Source organism: Antechinus flavipes, chromosome 3, assembly GCF_016432865.1.
Source record: "Antechinus flavipes isolate AdamAnt ecotype Samford, QLD, Australia chromosome 3, AdamAnt_v2, whole genome shotgun sequence".
Taxonomy (NCBI): domain Eukaryota; kingdom Metazoa; phylum Chordata; class Mammalia; order Dasyuromorphia; family Dasyuridae; genus Antechinus; species Antechinus flavipes.
Genome location: NC_067400.1, coordinates 137,781,312 through 137,792,042, shown reverse-complemented (window position 1 = coordinate 137,792,042; position 10,731 = coordinate 137,781,312). Strand labels below are relative to the sequence as shown.

At 43.2% G+C, this 10,731-nt stretch overlaps 1 protein-coding gene across 3 annotated transcripts; it reads right to left on the bottom strand.

The window, feature by feature from the left end:
• Positions 1 to 687: 687 nt before the first annotated feature.
• Positions 688 to 10,506, bottom strand: SLITRK5 (SLIT and NTRK like family member 5). Of its 3 annotated transcripts, XM_051983994.1 has the most exons (3): positions 9,396 to 10,506; positions 7,107 to 7,207; positions 688 to 5,935 (listed from the first exon to the last, which is right to left on the bottom strand). In XM_051983994.1, the coding sequence occupies exons 2-3, from the start codon at positions 7,165 to 7,167 to the stop codon at positions 3,039 to 3,041; spliced, it is 2,958 nt and encodes a 985-aa protein (XP_051839954.1). In that variant the 5' UTR covers positions 7,168 to 7,207; positions 9,396 to 10,506; the 3' UTR covers positions 688 to 3,038. The 3 variants fall into 3 exon arrangements, with proteins under 3 accessions (XP_051839954.1, XP_051839956.1, XP_051839955.1); XM_051983996.1 differs by lacking the exon at positions 7,107 to 7,207 and having other exon boundaries at positions 9,396 to 10,505; XM_051983995.1 differs by lacking the exons at positions 7,107 to 7,207; positions 9,396 to 10,506 and adding an exon at positions 8,684 to 8,854.
• Between the last annotated feature and the right edge of the window lie 225 nt (positions 10,507 to 10,731).

Sequence of the window (10,731 nt, the reverse complement as noted above, 5' to 3'; positions counted from 1 at the left end):
TAACATTACATTATAACATGAAAATAATTCAATCAAGGATTATTCTCATGTTACATATTATATTGATAGCCACTTTCTAATTCTTTACTACTGCTATTTTCCTCAAACACTTAGCTATAGCTTACTCTTCTTTCCTTCTTGGCATTAAAATACATATACAGATGCATGGAGAGCAAAAGAGAGCTACGAGATGTAGACACAGATGCTCTTTTATCATTAATATATTGGATAATTCCATGATAAAATTTGGAAACCTTAGAAAATACGTTAGGTATTGGTAGGGGTAGAAATTGTTACTTTAAATTAAAAAAAAATCAATAGAGAAGTGCTAAATAATGAGATTTGACCAAAATAGATTCTAATCCAATGTAGCATTCTAGAAATATTGGAAGATTAAATTTATATAACATCTTTTGAAAGTGTTTTTATTCTTTGCCCACTATTATTATGTCTTCCTTGTCATTTTTATCTCTGTTTTTGTGTGTATACACATATATGCATGTGTGTGTATATAGATATATGTATATATATCTATATACACACACACTAATACACACACACACATATATAAGTATAGAAATATTCATTTTTAAACAAAGCTTAATTTTGTTGAGAATCTTCTTTTCCAGTTCCATCCAATTTTTCACAGAACTTTATAGTATTTCAGGATAATGAAAGAGTAAGGGATTTTGATTTGTACCTTTTATTTAAAAGGGAAAAAAAAAACTACACACATTTCCATTATGATATCAAATAATATTGTTCATTGTTCTTTCCTAATAATGAATCAAATACTGAGTAGACAAATGAGGAGGAATTTTTTTTTCATGATCTTAGCATGAAACCGCCCCCTCCCCCTTGCTAAACATGTATATAAAGGGGAAAATGCTTTAAAAATAAAAGAAGGAGATATAGGGGTATGCTGATATTAGAAGAGGTACTATGAAATTTTAGCTTTTTTATTTTTTTTTGAACTGAGGAATTGGAAAGTTGGTTATTTGTTTGTTTTTTTGTTTGTTTTTCCTCAGGGAAAATGTGATTACCCATTTATTTTAAATTCAATTAATTACTGTCGATTTACTCACTGGTGGATGGTGCCTCGTTGTGGGTAAAGTGCTTCTTGCACATTCAGGTTCATGGACTACCCTGGATCTTCTGACACATTCCATTTAAGGTTATTGGTTGAGAGAGCCACCAAAGACAGAATGAAATCTACAAACCTTTACAATCCAAATTACCTCAACAAGCAGGTTAAGCCCTGTAAGACAAAGACCAATGTACTGGCTAAATGTTGTCCCAAGGTTAATATATAGCAGATATGTAGTCACCTGTATTTTGAACACTTAAAAGGAAAGTTCAAACTCAGTCACAAGATTCATTACAACCTTTGAATATAAATTTATATAATTTGAAATATGGACACAATGGCAAACTGATAACTGAATAAGAAAAAAAAAAAAAACAATCATGAGAGCCTACATAGAATTTCAATAAACCTGTGTAAAGCAACATTACTTACCCTGTTCCATGTATTAAATGAACACTTAAGAATGGAAACAAAATATAAATTTGAAATTTCACCAATAAACAAATTAGTGACACATTTAGAAATTTCTAGCTCCCTCAAACTCAGAACTGATGATTATAGTGTATTAACTCCCCATAAGTATTCAAGGAATTGTTTAAATTATGCCTAGTGGATTAGCTCCTATACCCTCCATCTTGATTAAAATTGGAGATTCATTGGTTTCTGGTTTAGATATTTTGGACTCCAGGTAATTATTACTTCATTTTCTCATATTTGAAATAGTTATTAAGTATGTATTCATCAACTATAAAAATTTCATGTGCTGAGATATATATGAGACATCAGTAGCCCCATCTTACAGTGATCCAGATTTATGGTAATTCATTATCATTGCCTGCTGCCCAAAAGGGTAAAGATCATATATAAATTTGCACAGTCCATCTTTTGGTGTTTTAAGGTGCCAGTCCTCAAATGGACAAATGCAACTGCATTTCTCTAAACAATCATATATTGGCTACAATAGTAGTCAAATTATTATATTTTGGTTGGTTAGATGAAAAGAGTCCTTCTTTCTCTCTCACTGGAAACCTACAATTTCCATATATCCCTCACTAGTTAGTCCAAATTTCCCAAATAGATAATGTTTTAATATACTGAGGAAGTAGCAGTAATTTTTTTTAAATGCAAACCCAATTGGGTGGATTGGATTGTCTTCTAAAATTTAGTCATCTATACTGGAAATTTTAGGATTAGATGCCTTCCTGATGTCACTTTAGCATTGGAAATAAAGCTCCAAATAAATCATAGACTAAAATAGTGAAGGAAAGAGAAATGGAAATGTGCATATAAAAATAGGTGCTACAATAAAATATTTTTATATTTCATCAATAAGTTATTTTGACTAACCAGTTATGGATCATATAGCTCTGCACTCTTTAATGTTTTTTCCACATCTATACTGATCCTTTTCAAGATCATAATTCTTTTTTTTTTAAATTCAAATGTCCAGAAAGCATACAAACATCCTTTAAAAAAAAAAAAAAAGAAAAAAGTAAAGAAACCTTGTATTAAATCCGGGGTGTGCTAATCTCTCTCCAAAAAAGCCATTTATAAACACCCATGGCTTAAAGGGGGAGGGAATGAAGGATCGGAGGAGGAAAGGGGGAATCTGTGCCCTTCAGTCTTTGAAAAACAAAAGTATTCCCCACCACCAAAAAACTTCATGGACCTTTAAGTCACCTGAAGAAATGGCCCTCCATACAGCTCCTCTTTCCCCCACTGACACAAGAAGAGCAAGAGTTGTGCCCAGCTTATGCAAACATTTCCTACTTGTAAAAATAAAATGAAATTGCACACCCTTTCAGTATCATTCGCCGTAGTTGAAAATCCTGTGCCAAGGCACTTCACCCTAAACGTTGAAACAACACAATCAATCAAACCGGTTCATCATGTGTTTGCTTGTTCGTGTGTTTGTTTTAAATACAAATGCTCTATGGGAAGTTTGTTGCCTTTAGAACTGGCTAAATGTGGTCTGTTTTTCCAACACTTCGAGGTAGTCCGGCTCAACGTTTAGTTTTGCTTTTAATTCCAGATACTCATTCCTGTTGGGTTCTACATAGACAGTACTCGGGGGACTATAGAGCACCGTTTCCCGGAGCCTGCTGTCCCCAGCCCCTGGGTGTAAGTACTGATGGGGGCGCCTAAGGTCATAGTTGGGGGAGAAAGTATAGGCAGCAGGGCTGCAAGGGAATTTAGGATATTCTGGGAGGCTACTGCCAGCCGTGGTGGCCGAGCAGTGTTTATCGGGTTCTAAAATGCCTCTGTAAAAGCGATCAGCGTCTTGCATTGGTGACAGCAGCTCCTCCCTCGGCTCAATGGTACTGACACTATAGGCGGGGCTCCGCAGGTGGTGGCTTTCCCGCCTCTCCTCATCTCCCTGCTGTAGCTGCAGCTGCTGCTGTGGCTGCTGCTGCTGCTGCTGCTGAGGCTGTGGCTGCTGTGGCTGCTGCTGCTGCTGTTGAGGCTGCAGATGGTGATTACTGCTGTAGGTGACCTTGAGCTCGTGCAGATCTTTGTAATCTTCCACCGAATTGCCCTCCCGGGAACGGTAGATGGGGTTTTTGCACATGTGGCCCAGTGGGTGTGGGATATATTCGTACACGTGGCCCGCGGGAGTTTTGACTTTAGGGAGGGTTGGGCCCCTATGGTGAGTATGTGAATGGTGATGGCTACTACCCCCGCTGCTACTGTACACACTGTACTGCATGTTGAAGGAACTCACGTCGGAGTTGTTGGTGCTGGTGTGATCGCTCTGGTTCTTCTTTCTCCTTTTCATCACCAGAACAAAGAGCCCAGCAGCCACAAAAACTGACATGATGAAGACAAGCAGCAAGCTGAGGATCAGCACAGACAAGGGGACTGAAGAAGCGCTGTTGCCAGAGCCACCCCCAGCAGTGGCACCCGTGCTGTTAAATCTGACTGTGGAGGACAAGGATGTGGTTCGTGGTGGAATCTGTATGGAGGAGGGAGTAGGTGTAGAAACCACCACATCGGAATAGTCTGGGCACAAATGCTCCGACTTAATAGACCTCATATCGGTCTCCTCGAACTTCTTGGGGGCCTTGCAGATGACCTCATCTACAAGTACCCCTACTTTGAGTTGCTCCACCCACAACTTCATGCCCACCACGTCACAAGTGCAATCCCAAGGGTTGTCATTCAAGTCGATCTGAATAAGAGATTTCAGCTGATCCAACACTCCACTCACAGGCAAGGAAGAAAAGTAATTGCTCCTTAGATTTAGCCTAAGCAGCGTGAGGCCAGAAAAAATGCCCCCGGGTAGGGCCTGCAAGAGGTTGTTGTTTAAAAACAAAAGCTGTAGGTTAGGGACTGTATCAAAGGTCCCAGCCTGGATCTCTCGTATAATATTGTACTGGAGGAAAAGATACTGCAAGCTCTGTAGACCATAAAACAGCTCTGAGTTCAGGCGTTCAATCTGGTTACCATTAAGATAGAGTCGTCGCAGATTGGTTAGATCCCCAAAAGCACGGTCCTGTATTACCGAGATGCGATTGTTTCCAAGATGCAGCAGATCTAGCCCTGTCGCCTCCAGGAAATCAGTCCGACGAACGACTGTGATGTAGTTCTCTGTCAAGTACATCTTCTTGGGATTGTAGGGTTTGGGCTGAAGCTCAGAGATGCTTTCTATCTTTCTCTCCTGGCAGTTAACATTGAGGCCCAAGTCAGAAATCTGCAGATTGCAAGAGCACGCAGTAGGACACTCCAAAGGCACCGGCGATTTAGTCTGGTAGGCGATGCTGGGGCCATAGTTGCTGTAGGCCAAGTCTTTAGAGGGCTGGCGCGAGGTGGGGCGTACCCTGGGTTTGTTAGGTTGGCGGGTCCCTTTAGGGGGCTTCAGAGGAGGCTTGTAAACAGCAGAGGAAGAGGTGGCCACCGAATTGACCGAGGCTGGGGTGGTGTGTAAATACCCAGTAGTGCTCAAAGGTGTCTGGGGCCTCATTTCATAGTCCGAGATGAGTTTCCTTGGGCAAAGCTCCTGCTTCGACACTTCATCCAAGTCCCGCCCATGTAACCGGAAAGGCGTCTCACAAACCACATCCCCTACCAAAGCAGAGTAGGAAATGCTGTCCAACCAATCTTTGAGTGAGATCAACTCACAAGAACAATTCCAGGGGTTTTCTTCTAGCTGTAATTCTACAACTTTATCCATATGTTGCAACAACCCTATGTAGGGCAGAAGTTTCAACCGGTTGCCCCTAAGGTCCAGATGCGTTAAGGGCACAAAACGGAAAAGATTGTTGGGTAAACTCGACAAAAGGTTATCGTTGAGGATCAGCACCTGCAGCAAGTGCAGTTTGCCAAAAGCATTAGGTTCAATGGCGCTGATGTAATTGTAATCGACTTGTAGATACTCCAGACTCTCCAATCCAAGGAAAGTGTCGTCCCTTAGTAGTTCCAGTTTATTATTATTCAGATGCAATCGCCTTAAACCTCGAAGCCCATGAAATGCCCCTGTCTCAATGTCCTGGATGACATTGCTCCCTAGATGTAAAATTGAAGCCCCAGTGTAATTGACAAACTCATTGGGGTAGAGACGGTTCAGAAGGTTGCCAGACAACAAGAGGTGGTAGACTGGAAATCGTGGAGGGCTGATTTCTGCAAGGCTGATGATCCCCCTGTTTTCACAGCTCACTGTTAAGATTCCGTCCTTCTCCTCACAAGGACATGCATTGTCACAAATTTCCCCATAATAATCGATGGTTTCTGCACACGAAAAGACGAGAGATGTTACAGCAAACGCTATAGTCTGCAGCATCCAGATATGCATTTTCCTGTTGAGATCCTGTTCCAAAGTTAATGTGGAGCAGCAAGGGTACATTTTACCTCCTGTAAGGAGAACAAAAGAAAACAACAGAATATGACCATTAAAAAAAAAAAAAAAAAAACAGGAGTGTTAGTCTTATTTTTTTATTTTTTTTTCTCTACACTCTGGAAAAAGAAGGTTGTTTTATAGGGTCTCTTTTTTGGTCTTTACTTATTGTTGATAAAGATTAGAAAAATATAGAAACACATCTAAAATTCCCAGACTTTGTAAAACTGCCAGTGATTAAAAGATTGATTTGCAACTCTGAGTGAAAGATTTAAGTCATATAAGATAAGGTCATATTAGATACTGTCCCATTTCAGGATTTTATCTGCTTCCCTCGTCCAATCCCCCAAGATCAACCCATAAATATACATAAAATGGCTGTCAGTTCAGTTTCACGGCTCTAATTTAAGAGAAAAAGAGCACCATTTTATGAGGTTTCCCACCTCACCTATTACCTAGCCCTCTTTTTTCTTTTTCAGAACCACTTTGGTGAACAGCGCACGAGTGAAGTCTTACCCACAAGTCTTCTCCGCCCCCCTTCTTCCCCCTCCCCCTCCCCCAAGTAAAAGTGCTACATACAGGACTTTGGTTATTTTAGACAATTGTTGTAAATGTCTGTGTAGAAACCCAAAGGATACTTTTCAAAAGAAAAAAAGGCAAATTAATGCAGTGAAATAATCCCTGATCAACTCTTAAATAATAACCTAATATCTTATAGCTTCAAGTCTGTGTAGGAGAGATATATGTGTGTATTTATGTGTATGTACATACATACACATAAAGATATTCATTTTTATGATAGACTTTTCCAATAACGCTATTAAGCACATCAACCTTCTAATTGCACCACTTAACAGTACTTCCCCGGGAGTGCTTACTTGTCGACTTTCCATCTTTGATCATGGTAGCAATGTTACCATATCGAGACTCAAAGCTACAGCAATAGTTGCAAATGATGGAATGACTATAAAAGACTAAGAAGACGAGCAATTCTTGAATACCTATAGCTGCCTTCAGTTAAAGGGAACATTCTAACCACTCATCTAGAATCTGCCCAAACGATAAAATCTCTGGGATTGTCACCAAAGCCTCAGCCGTATCTGACTGCGTGTACTTTCGATGTTTATTAAAAACTAGCTTGATAGCAGGGGAGAGCTCTAAAGGGATCTCATGGAAATACCTCCTTACCAACATTCCGCGCATTGGAGTTGCTTATTATAAAGCACCGATAGCTGTCAGTGATCTTCATCCTTCTAGGGAGAAGACACCTGGGCAGATTAAAAGCCCAACTAGAAAGAAGAAAAAGAAGAGAACTACCCAGTGACCTACGTCAGTGATTTAATACCCGAATTTCATCTAGCTAGATACAAATCCGATTTCCTCCTCTCCACTCTTCCCCCTTTCCTCTCCTTCCCTCCCTTCTCTACCCCTCCTTCTCCCTCTCCCCCCTCTCCCCCCGTCTCCTTGACGCTTCCTCCTACTTTCTACTTGTGGATGTTAAAAACACGAGGGGGGAGGGAGAAAGAAGAAAATAGGGAGAGGAATGTCTATGCATTCTTGCATTAGTTAGGTTAGTGAGGGAAGAGAACCCATTTTTTCTTTCCCCCACCCTAAAACATTATGTTCTTGAAAAAAAAAAAAAAAACTGGTTTTCTCTGGTCAACCTTGCCATAGCCTTAATACTTATAACTGAACTCTGATGTTCAGACTAGTACCCCGAAACTAAATCTCATTACTGCAAAGAGATTTTTGTGACACAGATCCAGAGCAGTATACCTCACACTTTGTACACGTCAGAAAGAACTCTTGAATGTGTGTGTGTGTGTGTGTGTGTGTGTACTTGTGCAAAGATACATACATATACATTTACATGTATTCAGGCAGACATTTGAAGACACATTATTATTGCACATTTCAAGTATTCACTAGCTCAGAATCATAAAAGGCAAAGCGCTTCACTGCTAAAGGCAGCACAGACACCCTCTATAAAAGCAAAACATTTACCTTGAAATTTCTTTTCTCCGCTCCATCAAATCCATTCATCCATTCAGCCGGTGTTTGCTCCCCTCCCCCTCCTCAGCTCCTTGCCCTCCCCAACCCTTTCCACTCCCTCTCCTCGCCCCCCCCAAAAAAAAACCCAAACCCAAAAAACCAAGATCATTGCAAAATATACCGGATCAGTATTAAACTCGCAGTCATTTACAACTTTAATTCAATAAGGACTAATAAGGGTCTAGGAGCTTTTTCAACCTCATTACAACCTCCTTCCTCCTAAGGAGATAGAAAAATAAGAACATAAAGTTGAATGTGATCTTGAAGGCTGAAATTCTGGCCCGGGGACGCAACTTGGATTTAAATGCCCCTGTGCACAGCTATTTCTCTGATCTGAGAGATTCACATTGTTCTTTTTAATTGGGGGTGGAGATGGAGGGAGGTACTGTTTTTGGTTTCCCCCCAAAGAGTTCAGACCCTGGATTACCGCACTGCATATCCTGCACTAAGGAGCATTCAGTCCCGCCGACAGCAGCAGCGGAAACCCTGGCCGGACACTGCTACTAAAGTGAACAGCGGCAGCAGCAGTAACCGCCGCCGGGGCAGCGGCACCCAGAGTTACAGGGAGAGAGATTCCTCTCCTACTCCCACCCCTCCCCCACCCCGCCCCAGAGAAAAGAAAGGAGGGAGGAAAGGGTGATGTGAGAGGAGGGGGAGTCACCCCCCCAAAAAAAGAAAGTCGCCTTTTTAAAAAAAGTAAACCTCATACTTACTCATTCTTATATCTCCAGGGCCCAATCATCGTAGTCACCCTTAAAAATGTCTATTTGGGGTGTGTGCTGCGTGTGTGCAGCTGAAGCAAAGACCAGAGGAGGCAAGCAATGCAGTTGGGGAGGTTGGATGAGGAATGCACACAAACACCACCACACACAAGGAGCCTCCACGGCAGCCGCCACCACTACCACAGCCGCCACCACCACCACAGCCACCACCACCGCTGCCGCTACCGCCGCCACCACCGCCGCCGCCACCGCCACCGCCACCGCCACCTCTACTGCCACCGCCACACACACACATAGACGGAGGAGGAGGTCCTAGGGGCTCCCGGAGCTGCTCTTCTCGGCGCTCTCCCCAGAACCAGGCAGAAGGGGGGAGGGGGGAAGGGAAAGGAGAGGGAGAGCGAGGGGCGATGGAAAGAGACTGGAGAGGAAAGGGGGGGGAGGGCGAGCCGAAGAGAAACCGTGAGGGAGGGGCAAGGCAAGGAGAGAGAGCGTGGGAGGGGGGCGAAGGGAGGAGAGAGGGCTGCACAGACAGCTTTTCGCTGACAACGTGACGGTCAGCTTCACCAAGCACTACACACACACACACACACACACACACACACACACACACACTCACAAACCCCACTACACAACAGCCTCCTTAATAATGGACAGCTCCAGTTCCTCTCCGCGTTTCTTACACGCATACCCAACTGGTACTCACACTTTTCATTGAAATAGGCATCAACTTTCTCCCTAACCGCAGCAGCCACACGTTCAAGCCTCCTCCTCTGGTTTCTTTGCAAAAAAGGAGAAAAATACAGATTCCGACCTCGTTTCCTTTTCTTCCTCCCCTCCCCCTCCCAGTTCCTCCTTTTTTTTTTTTTTTTTTTTTTTCTTCTTCACACCATTTCCCCCTGGTCAGTCACATTTGCCAAGGGACTGGCCAGAGGGAGAGAAAAGTAACGGTGTCCTTGCATGGTTCTCCGCTTCTTTTTGCAGCGCACACTGTACATGGTAGTGAGGAGAAAGGGCAGAGGATGACACCAGTCCCCTTTGGTGGCAGCAGCTGGGGCGGCGGCGGCAGCGGAGGCAGCAGATCCTCCTCCTGCTGCTGCTGCTCTCTCCTCCCCAGATGCCACAGCTGACGACTCCAAGCTCCAGGGTCCAGCGGTGGTGGTGGCGGCTACCGCTGCCACCGCTGTTACCCCTGCCGCCGTCGCCGCTGTTCCGGTTGTAGCAGCCGCTGCTCCGGTTGTAGCAGCCTCTTTTCCCGATCAGTATTTGAGTGACTCGAGCGTTTGCTGCTTTTTCGTTTCATCCCGGGCAGGAGTTGAACAAGGGGAAAGGAGCGTCTTTCAAGATTCACTCATTAGATTCATTTTATTTTTCTTTTTTGTTGGAGCTTTCTTTCTCTATCCGACGTCCTTTGGGGGTTCGAGGACAAGCAAAGCGATGTTGTGTGCCCGTCGCTGCGCAAAAGTCGGAGAAAGTCTTGTTCTTCTCCTACATTTCAGAGGAGGAGGCTGCAGTGTAAGCGATTCCGATATCTCTAAGCTTTTTCGCCTAGAGCCAGCATGGGGCCCCGTCTAATACACTTGTTTATAATGGAGCGCAGTTCTAACCAGGCTGCTGCAGACATGCTGGAGCTGGGGCAAGGCTGTGGCATTTGGTGACCGATAGATGGGAGTATAGGGCGACAGATTACTTAGGCGGCACTGCAAAGCGTGAAGCCAAAGCTTCCTTGGGTATCATACTTGTGCGGAGGCGATGAGCCTTGGAGCAAATGTGCACAACATAAGCGTGGGACTGTACAGATTACCTAAAGGAGGGAGGAGTGGAAATAATGCCGACAATATAAGAGTTGGTGACATTCAGGAACAGGCAATACAGTGCTATGTTGATTGTTTTTCTTTTTTTTCCTCTTCCTTTTAGAATTGTCACTCACAATGTAAAAGGGGGAAAAAAGAAAGATGATGGGGGGGAGAGTATACATAGAGTCCTTTCTAGCTGACTAGAGAAAACTTTTTTAAAAAGGAAATGAATTGTAGGGTTCCCCT

Excerpts from the sequence above, each read along its gene's own strand:
- SLITRK5 (XM_051983994.1), bottom strand. The coding sequence starts at position 7,167 with ATGAAGATCACTGACAGCTATCGGTGCTTTATAATAAGCAACTCCAAT. Across the intron at positions 5,936-7,106 it reads CTCCAATGCGCGGAATGTTG|GAGGTAAAATGTACCCTTGC; the intron begins GTAAGGAGGTAT and ends TTCTCCTTACAG.